General features: G+C 42.4%; 1 protein-coding gene across 1 annotated transcript in view; it reads left to right on the plus strand.

Moving 5' to 3' along the window:
- The window catches only part of LPP (LIM domain containing preferred translocation partner in lipoma), a 311,735-nt gene extending 295,384 nt beyond the window's left edge, over positions 1 to 16,351 (plus strand). Inside the window, exon 13 of the mRNA XM_029960801.1 lies at positions 1,339 to 16,351. Within this exon, the coding sequence (XP_029816661.1) occupies positions 1,339 to 1,467 (129 nt within the window). The 3' untranslated portion in view covers positions 1,468 to 16,351. The remainder of the gene's footprint in view (positions 1 to 1,338) is intronic.
- Positions 16,352 to 24,923: the final 8,572 nt, after the last annotated feature.

A 24,923-nucleotide genomic window follows, 5' to 3' on the forward strand; every position in this document is an offset into this window, starting at 1 on the left:
ATGCTTTTTGTGCTACTTTCCCTGTTCCCTTTCATTATGCACTTCATGTAATTTTGATGGTAAGAATCTGAAGACAGAGAATAAAAATCACCTTAAAGCAATTAACATGTGGGAACAGCTGTGTTAGGGAACCTTCAAGAATTCTTCAGTGGAAGTGTTGCTTGTTCGATAATACATCATCCAGATGACAGGGTAAGAAAATGAGACCAAATATATTTCGTATCACTGTTGCAGGTTTTAATAACTTCAACAAGAAAGAAGGATAGACTAAGGTTTAAAGGTCTAGGCTGAAACTTGAGGCATCTGGTTCACTTCTCAATCTGGCACTGGCTTTCAGGGTGCATATATTTTAAGATGCTGGGACATTCCTACACTAAATTTTGTACAGCCTAATTCATCATACAGCATGTCTCCATGCTGGCTGCTGAGATACCTAGGCTTTCACACACACAGATGTCACAAGTAGATGCAGTAGAACAGAACACAGACACTCACTTGGCCTTGATCTCCATGTACCTCAGCTATCTCAAAAGGAACAATAATAATATTCCTTTTTCCACCACTTGCTGCCAGGTATGTTTACAAACACTGATTTATGATGAAGAGGCAAGGGCCTCTAAGTGAACTCTAACCCCTCACTGCAGCCCCATCAGCAGTCTTGGGCCAAGCACTTGTTTGATCACATGGTGAGGGATAACTCCCAACTTTCCTAACAGCCTTATAAACTTAGAGGCTGAGGTCTCTGGAGCAAGATTTGGGGTATTTAAATGGGGTTTCCATGTGCCTATCTGACATCCTCCTTTAAGGCACAACCTTTTTGACCAATTGTGCAAACATAGGTGACTGTTCTGGTAAGGGGAGACAGGCAGGGAATTTGCTTAGCTGTCACCCCTGGAATGGAATCTGTAACTTTGTGGCATTTACTCTTCCAAAGAAGATTACCTATAGTCAGATATTGGTACCAAACTTTCTTCCCAGTGATGCTTCTTTTTTATCTTCTTTTGAATTAATAAAAATGTGCTTCAGTTTGATGTTTCTCCAATGCTAAATGACCTTTGCTTCCTCAAAAATGTGAAGGCAGTAATCTCCTTTTACTTTCAATTGGATTAAATTCAGCAGAGAGCTTGGGAACCCATCTTCTCTGCAGCATTGTCTCTTATCAGAAAACAGCTTAATCGTGAAAGACATCATGTACCTCAGCTTCATGCTTTACGCTGACTCAGGCTAGATCCCATTACAAGGTGGAGTGTGAGGAGAGAGTTCTTTTCACTAATAGATTCTTTGCTTAATCTTGCTCCTTCTTATTTTCTTTCCTCTTTCTGTTTGCTTATTTTCTAGGACTGTGGTGGCCTCCTGTCTGAAGGGGACAATCAGGGCTGTTACCCTCTGGACGGGCACATCCTTTGCAAGACCTGCAACTCTGCTCGGATCCAGGCTCTGACTGCCAAGGCCAGCACTGATCTCTGAGTATCAACTGTGACCCTCCCCAGGATGCCCATCGGGGGATATTGCACAAGCTTTGCATGATTTCTTTCCAGGCTAGGGTCTGAATCTCTATTTAAAAAAAAAAAAAAAAAAAAAAAAAAAGGAAAACTGGAAGGCCTTGGAACAAGAGGGCACTTTGAGAGGCCATGTTCAGACTGCCTGTGACAAGCATCTAATTTAGACACAACTGTTCAAGAGGGCAGTGAGTCAGAACAGCTGCTGTATCTGCAGCTGATGGAGTTAAGTGGTCACAGCAGCTAAGTTACATGCCTGTAGAAGGAGGTCTGAACATGGTCCTGCCTACGTTTGTGTTTGATTCCTGTCTCTTAAGAAGTACATGAAGGTAGAAGGTGAAAGATGGCTGAGCTAGTTATTTCTCCCAAGTTATTTTGAGAACCTGGCCAGCTCTCATTGAAGTCATGGGGAGGTTCCCTTTGACTTTAATAGGATCTGTGTCACCAGCAGAAGTAGCTCCACTGCCCTAGGTGTGAGAGCAGACCCAGCATTAACGCAAACAGTGCAACTGCAACTGTACTGCACCTGAGTGTAGGTGTGACCTTGTATCCCTGGGACACAGATTTGTTATTTCTTAGGCCCTTACTTGTCTCCATTCCCTTCCAGTTAATAGGGTTTTTTCTTTTACTCATGAAATTTTACTTTGCTATTGCATAAATTTATTCAGTAGTGATGCTTCCAATTCACAATGTATGAGCAATCACAGAAGGATGTGAGCTTGCACACTACACTACACACACACACACACACACACACACACAACATGCTTTTGATTTACCAGAGACATAAGCCGGTCATGGCACTGGAAATACATTTCTAAAATCCCAGTGGTTAAAAAAACCCAAAATTACTGCATAGAACTGCAGTGCAAAGCGATGCTCAAAAAAATCTTACACCACTCTGTCATACACCCCTTCTAGTGGGACCACTGGCAGTGTTGGTCTCTGGGTAAACATTTAAGCAATAGAATCTTGTTCCACCTCCTGTTATTGCAATGTGAGGATTTTCCTTCAACCGTAACAGGGATTGAATCAAGCCTTAGGATGATATTCATTTCTCTGATGTTAACACACATGATCTGGAGTTCTCATTAAAAAAAATCAAGGATCTTGTTTCAACAGCAGCAAAAAAGACCCTCCTAAATACATACTGTTGTTCAGTTTTTATCTTAAGAAAGCTAAAGAAGGTATTAAACCCTTCACTATGCCATTCTAGAAAGTAAGCATCTTTTTTCCTCTTCTGTTTTCATCCCAGCCACTTATAACTTGTCTCTGGTGAAATTCATAGCAGTAGAGTGCTAGGCCAGCAGCAGCATTTTCATTTTTGGTCCAGAATTAATACATATGCCAAGGTAAATAAAAACTGGATGCAGATAATCTTTTTTTTATATAATAGTGGTTGTTGGGTTCTTTTAGTTTGGTTAATTAAAAAAAAAATCAAAAAATTAGAAATCCACAGCACACTGAGCAGCTATAATATTCTTGTTCATGAAACCCATAATAACTAAGGTGCAAATTACATAGTGAGGGAGTAATTTTCATATCACTGAATTGACATTAATATCTTATTTGCAGATGTAATCAAAGAAAATACCTTTCTTTGCACTTAAATTAAGAAGCAGAACTGAAACAGTTTCAGGCTGATTGACCCATATAAGTGACAAACTGGCACTTTTCAAGAGTAAGTTATAAGAATTTTTTTCATGCTCCCACTGAAAAACAATAAGAAATGTGGTGCTTTCACCTTTATATGAGATTTCTATTGTAGAGAATGATTATATCTACTAATGCTGAAAAGTTAGATGAGCTGGAATGACAGGAAACAAAGAGGAAAAATTGTGATGTGATACTGCACCTCCTGCAAATGGTGCCTTTCCTTTCAGTTTAGCAGTACCCTTTATGGAAGAGCACTGAAATTCAATAGCTTCAGCTATGTACAGTAAATTCAAATACAGAAATACCAGTCTGAAACCTCTTGTTACTTACATGGTTTATATGTTGGCAAACTCCACCAGTGTCAGGGAAGTTTCCCAAAATTCACAGCTTAAAATGAATCCTTCTTTGTAGAAGGGTGGCATCATTGAGCAAAAGAAGTCCTTCACCAGCATAGAGGCTGTGCTGAAGCAGTTTGCCTTTTTATACTGGCATTCAAAAATTTTACTGCCTCAGACATAAACAGATTTTTTTGGCACCCTGGCTCATGCCAGGTTCCACCTGGGCTGCTGCTCCCTGAACCCGTGGCATGTAAGATCCTTCTGAGCTCGCTTTTTTACACACAGTCTGCACCACCACCCATCAAAAAAAGCTTGCAAATATTGTGGAAATATAGTTTGAACTAACCCTACTAAAACACAGGAGGTCAGTGCTGGGACTGATAACACTTGTATCCTTGTTGAGGATTTTGCATCTCTACAAGCACAAGTCAGGATGTGATACACTCAGATGCAGAATAAGCCATTCGGGAGGCAGCAAACCTAGCTCTGATCTTCCTTACCCTTCCTAGCATTAAATCAAGTGGCTGATGAGACTCTTCTGAATAACACTGGGGTAATTGATGGAAAGAAGCTGTTGTACCTTCCAGCAGAATGTGGCTTAGACCAAGGATGACTCAAGTCCAGAGCCTTTGGGCTTTTTATGGCTCTGCCATAGGCTGGACTGGAGCAAGTCATATGGCTTCTTGTCTTCCACCGTCTGCATGAGAGAGCTTCTTTCCAATTTCCCAGACACATTTTGGGAATTAAACTAGTCACAGATTGGTCCAAACTGCTGATTTTTGGAGTTCTATTTTCTCTTTCCAGAAAAGCTTACTGGTATGTAGGTTTGGGCTTCCAGCCCATTTCAAAGCACAGGGCCAGCCAGGAGATCTAGATCTAGATCTCTGTTATTAGGGTGCTGTTGTGAGTTGGGCTGGCATGCAGGGAGGTAAGAGTCAAACTTTTCAAGCATTAAATACTCCATGGATGAAATATGATTAACAAAGATTGAGCAGTATTGATATTTGAGGTACTGTGGCAAGTTTTTAGAGCTGACGCATCTGTGAAAAGGTACTATGATGGGTGAGTTTTTTCACCCCAAAACACCAAAACCATCTGCCTGTTGGAAGGAGTGAGTGTTCGAAACACTCTTCTTTATCTTCTGTGGTTTTCCCTTTTAAAATTGCTATAAATCTATTTGAAAAATATTGTATGTACATCACAGAGGCTCTCATCACCCACATGGGTATGGAAATCTCCCCTCTGATGCTTCAGGATTTAATTAGGAAATTCTGGTGGACGTATCTCAATTGCACTGCAATTAAGAACCACTGGGATATTGCTTCATCACCATATTTATCACATACTTTTAATATATCCTGTTTATCTGTTCCAAAGAAGGAGTCTTTTTGCCAAAGAGCCCCTGCTTTTCTTAAGGTGGACTTAGCCATGACAAAAATTCACATCTTCTGTGGCTGTGGTAATGTCCAAACTGTTCCTTTCAGAAAGAATTGGAAGATCACACAGACATTTCTGTTCAATTCTTCAGTTTCTGCTTATGCTCCTTTGTCCTTGTCTAGCATTTGTTGGCAAGTAAGGCCTGATCCCATGATTTGTGTGGCCACACAGGCCTCAGGATCAGGTTCTAATTTAGCAAAATATTTAAGTTCTGGCGTTAGTTTAAGCACAGACTTAAAGCCATTGCGTGGTGTGACGTAAGCCATTAACACTAGACTGATTCTGCATCACCTGATCATACAGATTTGATCTGGGTAGGATGTGGGCACAGTCAAATTTCTGTCAAATTACCCAGAACACATGAAATGGCTTCTGTGTCACCCTTATGCTCTTGCTGCAGGAGAGCCACCTGGCTGGTGGCTGATTGAATGTAACATTTGGGTGACAGGAGGGTGAGGTATTACAAGATGAGTGCTTTGTGTTGGGTGGCTGTGGCACCTTCCATATGGCACAAGTAGCCCTACAGCCAGGTTTACTGTATCTTTGAGGGATGGCTTTAAAACTGTCTGCTTAAACTTTCTCCAGAAGATTGGGTTGCCTTGGTTACAGCCCAATCCTTAAGCATATCCCCAAGGCTAACGCTCCTATTTTGTGAATGTGGTTCGTTTTATTGTCATTTTAATCACTGAACATTGCTTTTAAGAACAGAAAACAACACCATTTTTTTAGTGTATCTGATAATGCACCTTTAATTTGAGGGTTTGTTTTTGGGTTTTTTTTAATATTTTAATTCTGAGATTTTTATCATGGCTGCAAAACACTCGGGTAATGATTGAATCATAGAGGTATGGAAGTACCAAAGTGTTCATCACAGTGAACTCTACATAATAGCATTCATCCTGATGGCAGGAGTGAGGCTTTCCCAAGGCACAGGCCTTAAGTTGACTTTCTGCTTATCAGCAAAATGTACCTGAGAAGAAAGAGAAAAAAAGTGTCTTATAAGAAATGGTGGTTGTTAAAGAGAATATGCAACAAGTCACTCTGAAGTCTCTTTGGACCTGTTACAGCTGCTGACTGGCCATGGTTAGTGAAGCATGACTTAGGTTTGATAAATGCTGTTTTCTTTTGATTTGAGAAAGTCTGGCAGGCAAGGGATAACAGGACCCAGGAGAAGGTTCTTGGGGGAAATTCTGTGTCTTTGCCCTCCATCAGCATCGGATATAAATGTTAGACACCTGGTGCTTCAGCTGAATGGCTCAGAAAGGGTTTGAGTTTGTAAGTGGTTTCTGTTGATATCTGGTTCCTACAGTTGGTTCATCATGTTGATTTGCAGTTTGTTCACTAAGCTGGGTTGACAACACCTCATACAGATTTCAGTGCTGCAAGTCATGGCTATCAGGGGGGAGGGCTGCTGAAGAACCTCACTGTGGTGAAATTCCCATGAGTAAACACTAGTGATGGTACCTGAGTGTTTGTTGTGGAAGGAGAGCAGGAACTACTCGGTAACCTAGAAGTTAAAAAAGTACAAACGAGGAGAGCTGTGAGAACACTATTTCCAGTTGGAGCTGGTTGCAATTTTTACACTAAATTACATGATATCAGAAAGACTGTTTTTAGTGAGAAATTCTCTCTTTTTGCAATGTTACCCACAACATTTTTTGTTGTTTTTTTTTTCTCTTGTGATTAAAATCATATTGAATTTTTATCTAAGTAAATTTCAGAATTGTTAACAAATATTTTCATTTCTCAAATCCCCATGTCTTCTTTCAGTTTTTTTGAGTAGTTCTTGGGTTTCTTCTGCTGGTAATTTAAAGTTTCTGTGACAGTTTTGAAAACTTCTTTGGATAAAAATTTGCTTAAAAAAAAGCACATCTTCTTGGGAAATGATTCAATATTGGACCTAGTGAAATAAAAAAAAGCTTTGAATCTTCTCACGAGATATTTTTTCCCTATTTTTAACCAGTTTTGCTAATTTTGAAGTCACTATTTCCTTTGTTAGAACAATCCAAATAATGTGACTCTTCTCAAAATAACAGTTTTGTTTCTGTGTGGTTCATTTTTCTTTCCCATCTTCAAGCTGTGGAGTGGCTGGCTATGGGTACTGCCAGTGTCTTTTTCTGTGGCAATTGCAGTTTTCTTCTTTGTTTTTATCTTGGGGTTTTTTGTTTGGTTTTTTTTTTCCCTGAAATTACTGAAGAATATAAGCACATTATGGCAACTGCCATGGAGATCAAGAGATACTGATTGAACTTCATCTCCACATACCTTTCTGGGCTTGGGAATGGCATTTCTCCTTAGACATTTCTAGAAATATTACCTGGCTTCCTCAGCATTTCAAGTGTGAGTTTGCAACAGTCGATTGTCCGACTGGCATTTGGAGCCTGAAACAAAATAGACTTTACACCTGTGAAATTATAACATTCATCCAGCATCTAAAAATCTAATAGAAAAAAGATAACCTTGGTAGGTTTCCTGGTGGACATTGGGGAACAGCTTTTACTTCAGCCTGAAAATTTTCTGCTGAGATCTGAAAAAACTGAGCTCCACACTCTCTGGCATATGCACATGCACATAAAGTGGTTGTGGGGCTATAACTGAGTAGAGATACAGGCTGCAATATTGAGTAGTGCTACTTATACCTCACTGGGCTTTACTCCTGACTACGTGTCCCTGGTCTCTTTGGCTTCATGGTACATGTGGAAGCAAGAGAGTTCATCATGGGTAGCAAGAGCATTCAGTTCCAACATTTTTATTTTTTTTTAAATTTTGTTATTTGTCCACTTTTCTCAGCCTACCAGGATATTTTAGAGACTGAGGAAAGAAACAGAAGGCCCAGGTTTTGTAATTATCATTGCATTACTAGGGGTTAGAGACCCTCCCCGGGAACATCACACTTGGGGTGTCTCTGCTTTCCTGCCTCTGCCTCCCTTTGTCCACAAGCCACTCTCTTACCCACTTTTTCCATTTCCTCAACGTGCACTCATCTTTGCAGTGAAGATGGTTTGTTACTTGCTTCACCGAGGTATTGTGAGTCTTAGTTAGTAGTTGGAAAAACTTTTTTGGATCTTTAATCAAGTAGTTTTGTGTGTCCTTAGTATCAGTGGCCTGCCGTATGGATATCAAAGAAAATTGTTATAATTATTGCTTTTAAAATTATTATGAAATTGTGCCTTACTTTTTCAGTCATATTTAACCATGTAATTTAGAACCACATGATTGCAGGGATTTACCATGAAGAAATATGTTTGAAGGATAGTTTGTTTTTTAATATTTTTTTTGTCCATAAATGAATTTATTAGCTTATCCTTTTTTATTTTTTCCTCCAGTTTTATTCCTTTAACATGTTTGTGTAAAAGGGCAGCCTGAATTTGCATTTGTGAGAGACAGAAGATTTTATTTGGTCTTGTATGTAGAGCTTTCATTTTCTTTTATGTTCCTTCAGGAAAATTCCTCTCTGCCCAATTACTCATGCTGAGATGTCTTTAAATGCAGGCTGACCAGTAAGGGTTTTTTGTTGTTGTTTAATTTAGTGTGTGGTTTGCTTTGGGGTTGTGGTTTTTCTTTTAATTAACCAGATATTGAGTGCTGGGGAGCCATTGCACATTAATGCAGAACGTTAATGCTAATTTTCATAGAAAAGACAAAATTAGAGTCTTTCCCTGTCTCCAGTGTAGTTTTGTTACTGCTCTGTGTACAACACTAATATTAAGCCAGACTGTAAAGGCTAAATACTCAGAGTGACCTACTTCCATTCACCAGCAAGAATCCTTTGTCAGCTGACTCCTGTTTGTTTGTTCATTTTTGAATGTCGGATTACAGAACGAGCATCTCCTAAAGATGAAAGAAAACAGTGTTTTCATGTGCAGGAAATTTGGGGTTGCAGTAACAGAACATTTTCTTTGTGAATTTGGATGTCGTGGTGTTTTAAGCTCCTGCCTGGAGCCTAAATCAATTTGGCCTCTCATCCAGTTCATCTAACTGGTGCTCCTAAAAGGCTGCAGCCCTGCAAAAGCTCATGCAGCATTTTTGGCTGCTTTCCCTTGCTCCCATTTGGTACATATTTGCACAATTTAACTGAGCTTTTCTTTCTGCTGAAGGTCAGATGCAAGCGATACGAAACACTAAACTTTATAAACAAGCAAAGCCATTTCAACCACAGCATTTTGGACTAGAATGGATTTTTAGGTGGCGCTCTGTCTGCTGGCCTTTGGAGAGGGGATCCTGAAACTACAGTGGACTGGAACAGGATGCAAAGCCACAAGCCTTGTTTTTTTTAATAAACTACTTACTGTAATCCAGCTACACAGTTTCAGCCTCACACTTCAGAAGAAGCTTCCAGTAGCTATGCACGTACAGGCACTTTCTCTCTTACAGAAAGTGAAACTTTCCCAACCAGAGTAAATTTAACCTATTGCATAAGATGCTGGAAGGTTTTTTTTCCTTGGGATTCTCACTGTAACCTCTGTGTGTAAAGGATGAATAGCTTTCTTTTTCCCTCTTTTTTTTTTTTCTGACAAGATTAGATGTTGCATATTGATGAGCTAGCATTTCAAAGGTCCGTGGGGCTTTGGAACGTATTAAGAATCTCTGAAGTTTAATATTCACCATGTTTTAAATATTCAGAAGGAAAAATCTGCATAAAATGGCTTTTGATAAATACGTTCTAGGGATTCTTTCTATCTTACACAGGCGTTGTGGGGATTGTGGCTGTGCCAGTTTTGTTCCAAAGTATCTTTTGTTTCGGTGTTTCAGGACCATTTTGCTCCCATTTGTGTGCCCAGTGCCTGTACTGAAGTCTGTTATGGTTTCTACTGGAACTGTACAGCAGGCAGGTGGATGTGACTAAGAAAAGCCTCAGCTGAGCATCAGAACTCCCGAGGATCTGCTTGGTGCCTCCCCTCCTTACAATGCCTGGGCACATCCAGCCTGTTTCTGTGCCTGCTTCTCATGATGCAGATTGGGATCAGTCCATTGGTCAGGCCTAGCTGAGGTCTTTCTACAGAGGTCCTCCACAGGAGTTGGGATTTGAGAATGGAAAGGGCAAGATCCTGGGTGCAGGACCAAAGCAAGGTATCATTTGATGCAACTCTGATCTCACAGGGCAGTTTCCCCTTCCTTGCATGTCTGTTTAGTGAGAGTCTCAGCAGTAAAAAAAGTGCCTTTAGGAGAAATCCTCCCTCGGGTATGCTCCACTTCCCATGCGCTCGAAAATCTGATTCAAGCTTTAGATGAGGAGGATCAGTTGTGGGCTGCAAAGACACAGCTACTGTACGGTATCATTAGTGCATTGCCTTACCCTTGACGTCCCATGGTACATCCCATGGTGTTGCAGGACAGTTGCTTTGGTCCCACTCACACACAGCCTTGACTTTGTCATTCCAGTCCCTGTTGAATCAATGCCTGGTACTTGTTCTCAGGACTGCTCTGGCTCGGGCCAAGGGCATCTCGTGCCTCTATGCAAAAGATGGTGCTTTCAGGTTTTAACTTACAAATAATGCAGCCCTTTCAAACTCACCTTTCCCCTCTCGTGTATTCTTGACAGAAGTAGGATTTTAAATATTTCATAGCATTATTCTTTCTTCTTCCTTTTTGCCAGATGCCTTGAAAACATTGTCAGATTACGATCTGGGGGGGATCAGGAAAGATCGGTTTCCTTTCCTTCTTGATTGCATGGTGTAGGTTTGCAATGAGGGTTTTGTCCTTTTTTCTTTTTTTTTTTTTTTTTTTTTTTTTTAGTCTTACAGAACAGATGCCTTCAGTTTATGCAGAGAAAGATTGTCTATGATTAGAGCTAATCCAGGATGGCAGGATTGGACCCCCACAGTGAAAGCTAGAGAAGTGATTGCAAAAGTATTCTGTTTCTCCTTTATTAATTGCACAGGAAGTTTCCACCGAAGGCTCATGTGGCCCAACTGGCCTATGTAATAAGTAGCAGGGCCTGTAATTACAGTCTGTCTTCTGATACTATCTGTGCTCTGACTTTCTAGGCACCGCAGTTCTATTTACATCTTGGTCTTTGTCACCTTTTAAATTTTTGATTGGTCACCAAGAGAAGGAGAGCACGAGCTGTGAGCCCTGTGGAGGTGCAGTGAGTATAAACGAGGGAATCCTCCTCCTTCTCAGGTATCCGTCTGATTTGGGACATGGAACAGAGCATGAGGAGCGGGGGGGATTTTGCCAGCCATGCAGCAGTGGAGGCAGGCTGTGTGCCAACTGGGTATCTTTCAAGATCTCAGAGTCTTTGTAGGACTGGAAATTTGAACCTTTTACAGGTCTTAACTAGTGTACTCTCCTGTGAGGGAGTTTAACAGCATTTCTTTGCTCAAAGCAGTTTCTACAGGATTTGACCTTTTTTCTCTATAAGATTCAAGGTTTTATCATTGCAAAGAGATCCTTCCCCATATGACATCAGGAGGGAGATGGCTTTTGGCATCATGCAGAGAAACTGGGTTAGAAACCCTGGTATCAATGTGTAAAGCAAGAGTAACTTGAGTTGGAGGGGGAATGCAGTGATTTACATGTGGTTCAGTACCAAGTTCACCAGCTCTGAGCACCAGTGAGCACAGCCTCAAGCAGATGAACTTGATGGGGTGTCAGTCCTGAGATCTGGAAGTAAGCAGTAAACGGTCTCCTCATGGAAGTGGAAGTGTTTGATGCTGGTCACTTTGGCAGTAATCTCCTGTCTCTTTGGAAACGTGCACTAAAGTTAGGGTAAAGCTACAGAATGGTGCTCCCCAGTCTTTTTCTTCAAGGCAGACTCCCAGTGCTAGGTTTGATTAAGAGGAATGAAAGCCATTGGGCAAATACTGTACTCTATGCAAAAAAAAAATTAACAATCCACTATGGATACTTTAAGTGTCCATTAAAGTGTTACACAAATTGTCTCTTTTCTGCAGCTTGCACTGTTATTTCATTATTTTTAGCCTGACTTCTGTTTAAAAAAAACTCCTCAATTATTTTTTAATTTTTTGTAACTCTGCTTCTAAGAAAGTTGATGCTTTAAAGGAAAAAAAAAAACTTAGTTTCAAACATGGGTTTTTCAGGCTTCGAAATTAATAATTTCTACACCTGACCCAGTTCCTGCAGCTGCCAAAAAAGAAAAGAGAAAGCTATTTAAATTTCTCATAGAACCATTTATCTCTTAAAATATGCCAAGGCAATTTGAGGTGGGGGTGGAGACTCAGCTATTTATCTCAGCAGCTTGATTTTTCTCTTTATGTTTCTAACTGTCAGGGGGAAAAAACCGGTAGGAAGCTATTCTTGGGCTATTATTGATGTATTGTGTTGCCATTATGCAGGATGTCTGCTTTGCTATATACGGAAGGACATTAATAATAGCCATCTCCCCTGCCCCCACCCTCGGTTCCTCTTTGGGAAGATATGGTTTAACTGGAGCATCTGCTGTGTTCAAATTGCTGCTCCTTCCTCCCCTTCCCCCAGTTTATTCCCAAACTAGTTTTAGGAACCAGGGCTAAGGGAATAAGGAGACAGATTATATTTGCCGTTTTTCTGCCTACTCCTGTGGTTGCTCCAGGCAAATAATTTTCATGCCGTGTACCTGTCTACCCTCTTCCTTCCCATGTATTGCCCCTGCTTTCATGTTAAGTTCATCAGTGCAAAGGAGAAATGCTTTCTTGCTGTCTTTTTCTCACAAGGGCTGGCTGACAGAACAGGCTCAGCAACAGACCTCTGATTTGTTATTACCCAGCATTTCATATCCAGAAACATCAGTTTCATTGTTTCCCATTAGTAGGAAAACGTATTCCCGTTCCCATCCCTCCTGCCCCAGGTTTAAAACATTTTTTGAGACTTTGAAGGGTCCTTCTGCTTGTTTAAAGACTTGGATGCTTGTTTTATTTTTGGAAGCAGAGTGTGTGGTGAACAGGAATAGTTTAATGTTTAAAAAACAGCTCCAGTTCAGCATTCCCCTAGAGTGCGGGAAGTCCTGTCTCCGCAGGTCTGTGCCAGCAGCATGACAGCCTGGAGAGCAAAGCCAACTTGAATAGGCAAAAGAACTGGCCTGCCCCATTTCATCTGTGAGAAGAGAGAGGTGAAAATAATAAATGTGGCAAAACATAAAGGGCAGAATTGCTCTGATACTTTTTTAATGGCTGTTCCTACATCTCCTGCTAATTCTGTTCCATAGAAACTTTGCTTATTCAGCATTTTTGGTAATCAGGACCACGTGCTTTTCAATGGTATCATTTTTACTTGTCATTTGTTGAGTCTTAGTCTTGCCTTGGTCCCCATGGGCTTTGGAGCCACTTTGGTTTGAGCACTGAATGAAAAGTTAGGAGCTCTGTCTAGGAAAGCTTACCTAGAATTTAGAACCAGAAAATGTGATCAGAATTTTTTCCAGTTCTGATATAGAGGAGTTTTCAGAATTGGAATCCTACATGGGAGGAATGCCTTCAGTGGAGGAAGTGCTTAGATTTCAAAATGAAAGGGAGATGACCATTCAGTGTAGTTTTGTGTTGCTTTTATATTCTTCCTTGGTGGTGGCCAAGGAGAAAAATTACACACTCTGAAGTGTTCCCTAAACTAGAGCCAGAGCCCAGCATCTCCTCTGCAACACTTGCTACAGCTTTCCACACTGCTGCAGCATGGGAGTGAGGAAAGCCTGCTAACAGAGCAAGGTCCACCTCATCCTCTCCATGGCCAGCACTGCTCCCCGTGGTGAGTCTGCATCCAGCCTAGGCCTTGATCCTGCCTTCCTAGTGCAAGTATTTTGCCAGAATCAGCTGTTTTCTCTCTGCCATTAGCTATGGGACTGTGTGCAATGATGAGGATTTGCAGAGAAGGAGAAGATCCTGTTCCAATTAGGCTGCCTTTGTGCTAATGTTTCATTCAGGGCTGTATGAGATAAGAGCAGTTTGCACTGAAATGCACAGCCGGAGGTTGTAGTTTGCGTTTCAACTGTGTTGAGGTGGTGCCCATTGAAAATACAGAACTGGGGAACTTTTTTTTGCATCTGCCACTGCTTTACTGACAGCTCTGTGTGGGCTGGAAAGCCATTTCAGTTTGGCAAATGGACATTTTGTGCCTTGTCTCCAGAGTCTGATCTAGTTCTTTGCTTTATCCACCTAAAAAGTAGTATTTCTAATGTGCCTAATGCTTAAGTAGCTAAGCATCTCAGCAGAACAAGCAGCAAGGTGGCGAATAGGCTACTGACAGAGCTGCCTTTACAAAAAATGTATTTCAATTGCTTCAATGTGTGCCTTTTCAGAGACCTGCCGTGCTCCTTTATGGGCAGCAGAGAAATAGCCCTAGTGCTGAGCAGGGATGGAAACTAGGAGGATGATGGAGAAGAGAAACAAGAGGTTAATGTTGAGCATCTGTTCTGTATTGGGATAAACAAAGCAATGGTCTATCCCATCAGCATATCTTGTCATCTTGCTTAACACACCCTGTTGTCTCGTAGGCAACTGTTCTGTAGCAGAGGTACTCAGGTATATCTCCTCAAATATCTCTGTCTTATCAGAACTCCAGAGTCATTCATATCTGCAGAATTTATTCACTTAATATTGTCTCTTATAAGCTCTCCATCATTCATTTTTTAAATAATATTAAAAGAGAAAATTTCAAGGTGAACCAAAGGCTGGGTGTTTGATTGGTGCTACTGTATCAAAAAGGCTGATATGCTCTTACTTTCAATCCTCAAAATCATGTTTAGCAAACTCTTCCCTGCTGTGATCAGAGAGGAAATGCAAGGTATATTGGAAATTCAAGGTGTATTGAAAATGCAGAAAAGGGAAAGATTTGATGTTTTGATGCTCAGTACTGCACCCCTGTGACCTCCTCTGTTGTCCCTCTGGAGAGTGAGAAATGAGTATTGGTAGAGGTATGGGCAGAGCAAAATAATGCTTGGACTTTCTCTCATGGTCTTGCTAGAAAGGATCTCCCTTAGTGAGATTTCAACTTCCTTAAGGGTCCTTTACTTTCCTGTGCTACAGCTTGTACTGTCAGAGAGACTGGAGAGCAGCTTCCAGTGCCTTCCCTCCAGTGAGTCAAATGAGAGACCTGGAGTAATAATTCTGTAGTTCTAGTAACGACACTTTCCAGCCCAGAACAAAGAGCAGAGGTTCTTCATGTGTCAGAGCCCAGTCTCTCACACTGGCTTTACCTGTGGGCTGATACAAGGGGGTCTGAACCACACACAGGTCATTCCAGAGGGATTCTTCTTGGCTAAGTGCCCCATGGAGACACCCTCAGAGGCTGGGAGATTGACTTAGCTCTTTCAGACTGCAAGGAGGAAGTGCCCCCAGGAACGTATTTGTCCTACATAGCTGCTATGCTTTGGCCTATCCCTGCCAGTTGAAGACCTGTCTGCTCGAGGGTTCACCAGCAGTGATCCTTATTGGATGTGCAGTAATTCACAGTGGGTGGCTAGGCCAGGTTTGAATGGTGTTTCAGCTTTATGGTAGTTGTTGGCCTAGCCCTTGAGATGGAGAAGGTTTTGCATTGTGGCCTTTGTTGCAATTGAGAGGGGAGCGTGACTGCATCAGCAGACAGAGGCTCTCAGTGGTATGGGAAGCATCTTCCTTTTAAATGTGAATCTCTAGCCTAGGTATCTGGGCAAGGAGGGGGCACAAGGAAGCATTCCCTATATGAGGAATGCCTGCTGCTGCACACTCTATGCCCTCAGATCCTAATGAAGTAACATTACTTGAGATTTTAGGACTGGTCTCCTGTCTGTCAGAGCTTGGGGGTACCAGAGCTTTACTCCTTGCTGAGCAAAAGCACTACCCAAGTCTGTGAGGGGCCTAATCCTGCTGCCATTGGAATTTTCCTGAATCCTGTGAGTTGCTGAGTGCACCTCCTGTGAGCTGCTGAGTAGCCTTCCTTGTCATTGAACCCATCAGGCCACTTGTCTCCCTCACTGGCTTCTTCTGTAGGGCTTTGAGGGCACTCAGGAAATGCAATCAGCACCTTACAGGATTGATCTAGGCAATAAATGAAGTTTTTTCTCTGGTAACTTGTGTGCATGAATTAAAAATCATTTATTCCAATTTGTTCTGAGGACAGATGCAGCATATACACATTTTCTATATTTATAAATATATATAGATATATATATTTTGTTCTCGGCTAGTTACCTCTTCTAAACTGCAATTTTCAGAGCAACCGGCATATATTTTTTATTCAACACTTAAAATGACTTTTTACAGTAAGAGAATGAAAGCTGTTTTAAGCATGTGTTTTCTGTATTTTTATTATGCATTATCCAATTATATTGAGATGTATTTTCCTCTTGCTCTGCTCTTTCAGTTGTTATCCTTTTTATCAGTTATGCTTTTCAAATGTTTTGTAAGGGAAAATAAATATGCAAAATGGCCAGATGCCTTTTTTCTTTGCAGAAGAAGTATCACAAATGCTTTTTTATTACATTTTACCAATCCAATAAACTCCTTATAAATTTCATTTTTGTTTGCTAGTGTGTGAAATTATTTTTTCAAGTTGAATGGTATTTAACTGTCTCCCAACCTCCACCTGCAATTATACTTCATATCCTCCATATCTCTCTCTTTTTTTTTTAGGTTCAACATTTTATTGTGTGGCTCCTCAACGTACTCAATTCAAGAGCCTGTTTCACTGTTGGGTGAAGTAAGGATGCCAGAAATGTGTCTCAAAAGAGGCCACCCCCTGTTGCACTGGCCATCTTTTGACAAATTTTGCACTGTTCCTAAAAATGTGTGCCTTTGCAGTGAAGAACACTCCATTCCTAAATCATGCAGTAATCTGATTATATGGGACATTGCCTACAAGTGTTCTCAAATTTGAGTAGTGATTGATTGACAGCAGAGCCAAGCACCTTCCTTTGCAGCTCAATGGAGGAACATTGTTCAAACTATTATGGGGAGAGTAGAAAGAAGTCTGGTTAGCAAAGCCTGTCTCTTCTAGAAAGTTATTTCTAGGCTGTCATTGCAGTAACTAATCAGGATTGTTCCCAGTCTAGTCCATTCTGCTTCAAAAATATCACTGATCAGCACACAGCCTGACCTTCACCTCTCCAGTCAGAGACCCTGACACAGCACCAAACCGTCACCAAACATTTTCCCTGACGGAAATGCTTCAAGTGATGGGGAATCCAGTGTATCCCGGTAAGCTTTTCCAAAAATACATGCTAAATATCTGCACTCTGCTTATAGCCACTGTTTTTCTACCCTTGCTATCCTTGGACCTTTTTATAAAAGCCCTTTTCTCTGAGAAATCTCCTGCTGCACAGACTGTGTTCAAGGTAGGATTCATCTTGAACTTACCAGCCTGGAAACCAGCTTTGTTATCCAAGGTGGCCCTCCAGTCAGTGGAGAAGGTCTGTCAACTTTTCTTTAGGTGAGCATCTGAGACAGGTTTGGTTTGTGTCTTTAAGGGTTAAATGAGATGAATACTGTCCTCCCTTATCAGCAAAAGTGATTACCTTTGAACAGTCTTTCAGAGTTGTAGAAAGATCACAAGGCACACAGTGCAGCTAAACCCATTCCCCGTTTGCCACTCCCAAGAAAATTTTATCTAGTGTGACCTTGAAGACATCTGCGGATAGAGATCCCACAACCTCCCTTGGCAGTCCACTCCACAGCGGTGCTGTCTTCACCTTTGGACAGTCTTTCCTACTGTCCAAACTAAATATTCTTGGCTGCAAATTAAATCCTATCCTTACTTTTCCACCACCAGGGAACATGAAGGACTTCTTTAGTAGGTTATATATTGTCAGGGGATGCTGTTAGCCATGGAAGGAGTCACAGGCAGCAGTTTCAGTCCCAGTTCCTCCTCCCTTTCCCCAGGGGACTTTAGGAAGGGCCTGTGTTCTCCCTCAGGAAAGGACAAGCTCTGCAGCTTGTTCCTACAGGACACAGGAGTCTGACAGGCTTTGTCTTGGCAGTAAAGGGAGTGTGATGGTGTGGGCTTTCAAGTCTATTCAAACTGCTATATAGTTTTCCAAACTCGATATTATTACTTCCTTTATAGCACAAGGTACTTTTTCCTAAACTTGTTATGATGGAAAAGTTCCAGGGATATGTTGTCCACATGCAAATCAAAATGCATTAGCAGGCCAAGGGCCAGAGGCGAGGGCCAAGGGTGGGGGAACTATTAATTGGATAGTTTGGCGCAGCTTTTCTTGCAATCAAAGACTACAAGAATCCTTTGAAGACAATGAAAGCTTTGGGAGTGAAGCGTATCTAAAACCCAGATGCCAAGGGGAGCCGTCTCGGGGCTGAGTGTGGGATGGAGGTAGTGTAGACTATTTGTCAGCCCCAGAGGTTGCTCTGTTGGCAACATCCCTGGTCAAATGAAGAAGCAGTCGTACAGCTCCATTTTCATGGTGCAGTGGCTGTCTCCAGCTGTGGCTACTGTAGATTTAACCACCTGATTTGAAAAAAAGGTGGGTCTAGGGTGTTTATATTGAAAATATCTGTGCTAACTTGCTGTGTGACTACTACTGTGCCACAAATGGAGTTTTATTACTGAGCAAGGATGACTTTTGCTTTTTAGTTAATTTTGAGAAGATTTCAGGGGCTTCCTCGGGGGTTTTCAAAGCTGGGAATAAACCTGGAAGGCTGAGGAATCTGTCCCCAGAGCTGGTCTTAGCAGGCAGTATTGGTGTTCTGGGCAGGGTTTGGAATGATAGTTTGGAAGAGAAGAGCCAGTGCAAGTAAGTTGCAGGGCTCCCTCTGTGAGAGATGGACACTTCCAAAGGGCCATTCCTTCAACACATTTGACAGCTTCTTCATGGCAGGGTGAACTGTTTTCTGGAGATGTCTCTCTTGTGCCATTAACTGTCAAGGAGCTCTGAAAGATCAGACCAGACCTCTTCCTTTCAGACAACTGAAATTGGAGAAGATATATGGACATTGAGTGGGCCCTTTCACTGCTGTATTCCCCACAAAATGGCAAGTGGCTGCATAACACAGCACCACCACTGCTACAAAAACAAGCAGGGAAAGAGGGGAAGAGGAGTTTGGATGGGGCTGTCAGTGTCACCTGTCACAACCTCCCAGGGTCACACGAGACAAAGTGCCGCTCTGGTGACACAAAGGAGCTCCCTTCTCCCAGGAGTTCTTGTGAGGAAGACTGGGAGCTCTCTGCCTCTGGTCAGCCAGACCAGATCCAGGCAGTCCTGGTAATAGTGAGTCAAAGGACGTGAAGCCTACGCTCCTTTTGCTGCTGCAAGTTTTTGGGGACAACGTTATATTGATACTGAATCCACTTAAAATACACAAGATCAGCCCTGGAGCGGAGCAGAGACATCGCAACTGCTTTCCAAGGGCTGAACCACCTCCAGTGTGGTGTCACCAGGAGATACACATGACACTGCTTTCCACAAGGTAAGGAAAAATAAATAAGCCCAAATCATTGCACAGCAGAATGGTCTGCTTTTTTATCTGTTGTTGGTGTTGGACTGAATCTGCTGTCTTAAAGTATAAATATAAAGACGCTGCTAAATCATCACTATTTCAGCAACTAATTAAGGGGTAATGCTCATGGTGCAGCCATATATGAGGCAATAAACGGCTTTGGCGGCTGATTAAACACTGGCACCGAGGCATTTAATTACAGCGAAAGCCAATTACCATGTGCATATTCCGACACCATGGACATTACTCCTGTTCTATGACAGAACAAGGAAAGGCAATAAACCCAGCTATATAGACATATAGTACAGGACTCTCTAGCTTTGCCAAAACCAGCACCCTCCCTCTTCATTGGCTCTGAGGTGGGGGCTCAGTCTCCATATAGAAGGCTCAAAACAAAGTCCCGGAGTAAAAAGTCTTTGTAATTTACAGGACTCATTTGAGGTCTAGAAACAGAGCCAAATATTGCACATCCCCCCTGCACTAAGGTGCATTTGTAGAAGATAACACTCCCACACTCAGGTAACAGGTGCATTTAAAACCTCACCTGAGTATATTTAGCATCGATGGGCAAGTCAGTGGCACTGATGGAAGAGGTTATGTGTAACCTTTTTTCCCTTCAGTTATTGCATTGCAGAAAGCATAATCAGTTGCAAAACACCACATGCCATTCTTCAGCTAATTAATTGATTTAAAAGCTGGAGTCTGATTTTCACAGGCTTTCAGCTCTTGCACCATCCATTTGACTTAACCAGCTCAGCACCTCTTCAAATGAAGCCCTCGCTCTCTTTAACCAGAAGTGAATTCTTCTTTTTAAAGGAGTTTCCTAGAGAAATTCTCTCTTAGAAAATCCTTGGCACGAAACCTTAGCCAGCCTTGGCATGCAAACCTGCCTCACGCTGGCATTAACAAGCCTCTTATTTAAATGTTGATGAGCTCTTTGCTGCCAGTTAGCAACGGGAAATGCAGTCTGTGTGTTAAACGAGAGCTGGGAATGACTTCCAAATACCAAAATGTTTGTTAAACTCGCGGCCCACCTCTTCCCTCCTTGGGAGTGGGAAGCTTCCCAGCAAATTGGCCCCATTTTGCACAGAAACTGCCAGGCAGGAGCAGACCACGCATCCCTCTCTGTGGCCCATGTGGGAGTGCCATCAGGAGCACATCTTCCCAGGATGCCCCATGTACCCCTGATGTGGCCATCTGCCCCAGGGGACCCTTCCCTGACCCCATTAATTAGACATGGTCTCACATTTTGGAGACAGGCTCCTCTTGCCATAGCGTGCATTTGGCGTTACTTGTGTGCCTTTAACCTCTGTTGGGGCTATCACCTGGTACTGAGAGCTGATGAATTGCACCCCAAAGCCTTTCTGGACCCATTTTGTTCTCTGCAGTGCTTTACAGAAATGCATGCCACAAGCTGATTGCAGTATTAATTGATATATTGCTTTAGCTAGACAGAACCCCCCTAAAGTTCAGCCTGAGACTCTGAGACCAGCTTCTGTTTTCTTCCCATCACATGGAGACCAAATGCCTTGTGCCTCTAAATGAGGAATATCTTATGTGGTGGGGGCTCCTGGGACTCTTCCCTCTCATGGTGAATCAAAGGATGAGGTTCAAATACTAAATGCCAGGCAAGGGAGTCTCCCTGTATCCTTGTGTTACCTTTGCTGCCTTCTGAAATCAACATGTTCCCCAGCCAGGGAATGTGTAAATTCTTTTGGCTACCACTCACTTTTGGATGAATCCCAACTGCATATATATACAATGGTCGGTTTCCTCGGTGTTTGAATGAACCACAAAGGCTTTGTCTGCTATAGATGGGTGCTTTCAATCCCATTTATGGTACATTATATCAGTTTGAAATAGCATCTGCGAGGTCCTTAAACTGAACCACCATCAGATTTACAGCCACCGCAGAGGAGTTTGCAGGCTGGCTCCAGAGAGCTATGAGCAGTAACCATACTCTCCTGAAATATTTGCTTTCTCTGCAAAGTTGACCTGAGGAAGAATGTGTTGTTCATTTGAAGATCTCAGTTTGTCCATTTATTCAGAGAACGTCTTCACTTCAGAATGTAAAGAGATTAGCTTCAGAGCTGAGAGCCAAAGACGTGCCTTTTGTTATTGCAGAGCTGGTGACAGCTTCATAGATAGGGAGCTTCCCATGGTGCATCCACACATCTGCAAGGTAAACCATGAGGGATTTGAGTTGTTCAACATCATAGGATGAGCAAGGCAGTTCAGCTAAGTACAATCTTCCTCTCAAACCTCTGCCCAGAACATGCCAGGGACCTTGTCTGAAATTCAGCGAAGAGAACAGGAAATGCATGCACTGACAAGTTCTCAGTGTTTAGTTCTCTGCTGCCTTGAAGAGCACTTGAAGCACCTTGGCAAGACTGCAACAGCAGGGATGTACCAAAAATCTCCCTCGGGAGCCTATTCTTGGGTCACTTCCAGTCCATTGGTCACCTGTGCTCTAATCCAGGCCAAACTCAGGGGACTTATCCCCCCTACTGCTCCCACTGGAAACATCTGGGGAATGGCAGGTTTTTGTCTGTTGTCCTGGGGAAGTACAGGCAGCCAACTGAGACTAGGGAGGTTTTTCTTGATACTGTGCAGACATGGCCAGTGACAGCCCATGCCTCAGATGCTCCCTGTCTAAGTAGGCAGGACACATGAAGAGTGGGCAGCGCTGCCAACTCAAGCTGCCAGAGCCCTGTGTTTATGTGAAATTCTTGGCTTTAATTTAAAATAATAATAATCATAATAAAAAAAATCTGACCCACTCAGTTGGAAATATGATCCCTAAAGAGTCAGAAACCACAAGGCCACTCAAAAAGGCACATAATTCATATGTGTATGCTTACAGCTCTTGATTCTTAAGCCAAAATCATGGCATTTAGAGGCCCAACTGAAGACTTATGAATTCCTAGAGGCTGACAGTACCAAGTGGGGAAAGAGCAAAATTAGCACATGGGAAAAAAAAGAGTTGCCAAAGGTATGACAACAGGTCAGTGGGAGAGCCAGTGCTTCCTCGCCCCATGTACCACCACATTGCCTGGCCTCCTTCCCCAAAGGACGCTAAGAGTCCTTAAAGCAATCCTGACTATTTTAGTCTTTTGTTTCCATCTTCCTTTTGATGGTGTTATTTTCAGCAACGCACAGATCTTGCAGCATCCTGCTGCTCCCCATAGGATGTTGTTCCATCTCTGGGGCTCATGGCCATGGTACTGTGTGCTGATGACAGCTGTGGGAGTTTGCAGTAGCTTAACATTTGCATGCCATGAATATGCAGTTCTGATCATGGCCCAGTTCTCCATGCAGGCAGCCTGTGCGTGTTTGCCAGGGACAGCAGCATTCTGTATGTGTCTAGATCCTAGGAGACACCAGTTTCTGGAGTCTTGGGTGGCATCTTTGTGTATGCTTGGCTGTTTATAATCACAAACACCTGGATAGACAGCTTTCTGTTAAGTACCCTGGGAAATCTGGGTTTGCTTTTAATCACAGCAAAAATCAGGGTCTTCCTGGTTAAGCAGCAATCATCCCTACCTGAGCCTTTTCCAGGATCTGATTTCTGCCTATGAGCAGAGCACAGAAACCTCCCAGCACACAGCACAGTGCTGGCCAAGGGCACAGCCTGCCAGTGGCTCCTCTCCCTGTCACACTGACTTCTAATTTCTGTTTACACCAGCACAATGTCAAACATCACAGCAGCAGCTCTGGCGGAAGGTGAGTCTGTTAGAACGGAGGTGTCGCTTCCTCTGCTGAGGCCTCTCTAATAACGCCAAGATGCTTTTCTAACTAATTAATTACAGGGCTTTGGCTGAGTTGCTTTGATGATTCCCATCTTCCTGCTGCTGCTCTGCAATCAGCACTACTTGCAGTGCTGTTCAGAGCAACACTGATGCCATCAGAGCAGACGGATGAGCGATATGGGGCAGGGGGGATAATTTTTGTAAGCCAGACATATCGTGAGATGCTTGACTTTCTGCTCTCTGATGTACTTTCCTAGAGAAGAGGATAAGGTAGCTCGAGCAGGCCTTTAGCCCTGAGCAAGATTGCTGTCTCAAGGGAAAAGCTTATGCAGAGTGTAAATAGGTCTCACCTTCTCATTAAAAACCCATAAGGTCCTCAGGGTCCAGCTTACATGTTCATCCAATTCACTTGGTAGATCAGAAAAAACTGAAGCTACAGTTTGGAAGCTTTGCTACTGGACCTTGACTATCGAGACTGGCTCTAGATTGAAGGGTCTGATCAGAGTCAGTTCTCCAGCCCACCTGTTAGTTATGCTCTGTTAGCACAGGTCCATAGTAAGTGGCCTCCCATGCTTGTACAAAGCAAAAACTTGGGTCCAAATACTTATAGACTCAGTAGACAGAGGGTACAGGATGACCAGGCTACACCAGACTATATTGTATTATAGCACGACTGTGTGCAGGGGTGATCCCCAGTGCTGTTGGTACTTACTGCCCACTTCATTAATCAGCTTTTCACGTTGCATTAGAAACCCCCTGCCTGAGGCTTGCCTTGTGCCTTACTGCAATGGTGACAACAATTTCCTCACCTCAAAAAAATGATAACCAGAGTAGAAAATGAAAGGCAGCAAGAGAAGGCAGCTGAGAGAGCAGCAAGTCAGCACAAACACAGCAGCCTCAGGAAACAGCTCCTGAGTGGCTGTGGGTCACTGTGGAGCAAGATGTCAGAAAGAATTTGAAGGCAGATACTGGTGTCCTGCAAGGCCCATTCCAGGAGTATGCACACAGAAATATTATGATATTTTTCTGAGATATATCGATGGACTAGGTACATTAAAAGAAATTTCAAGTTGTTTTTTTCCATATAAATATTGTTTATTATTTTTTGGTACTTCTAAATGTCTGTATGAGTATTCCCATTTCAGTCCCCGTGTCATGAGCCAAACAGAGGTGATGAGATGAAGTTTTTTGAGTTCTATAATTAACAGCTGGTCCCTTGAGCAGCAGAAATGATCAAGCCTACTTTCCTATGGAGCTATGCCACATGTGGATTCTTTGCTCAGAAGGATTGAATTCTTTCTTCAGTCTTTTGTTTACAAAAGGCCTTATTGAGGGAATTCTCTCTGACAAAATCTTGCTGGAATCTAGTATCTTTAAGTTTTTTCCATTTCCTTCTTTCCCCTCCAGTTTGAGGGAGTGAAGTTGGTGAGGGAATCCTGAAGTTACCAGAAGGTGGGAGAGATGAATGGTAGGGAAAAGCTGGAAAAGAGATGAAAGCAGATAATGCCATAATGTATAATAAGAAACCTGTTGGAAGGGGGTGTGTGTATATCTGAAAGGAGATAAATTAAAGTTAGAAACCCATACTCCATGATTCTTTCCTGGGGCACCTATAACACCAAATAAATGACGCACTGGTCTGCAGCACACCAGCTCACCAGCTGAACCTGCTGTGTATGGTACAGCTCTTCCAAATACATTCCTGCAGCCAGAGAGTCACTGCATCACTACAGCCTCTATCCCAAGCAGAAGTTCAAACACAGAAATGCTGTGACCTCTCTCTCAGTGTAATTGAAAAATATTAGCAGAGCCTTTGTACCGTCTTGAAGCTTTTGTGCTGAATTTGCATCTAATAAGAAGGGGCCTTTTAAGGAGCAAATAAATAAATAA

This window comes from Manacus vitellinus, unplaced genomic scaffold (genome assembly GCF_001715985.3).
Source record: "Manacus vitellinus isolate BGI_N305 unplaced genomic scaffold, ASM171598v3 scaffold_29_pilon, whole genome shotgun sequence".
Taxonomy (NCBI): Eukaryota; Metazoa; Chordata; class Aves; order Passeriformes; family Pipridae; genus Manacus; species Manacus vitellinus.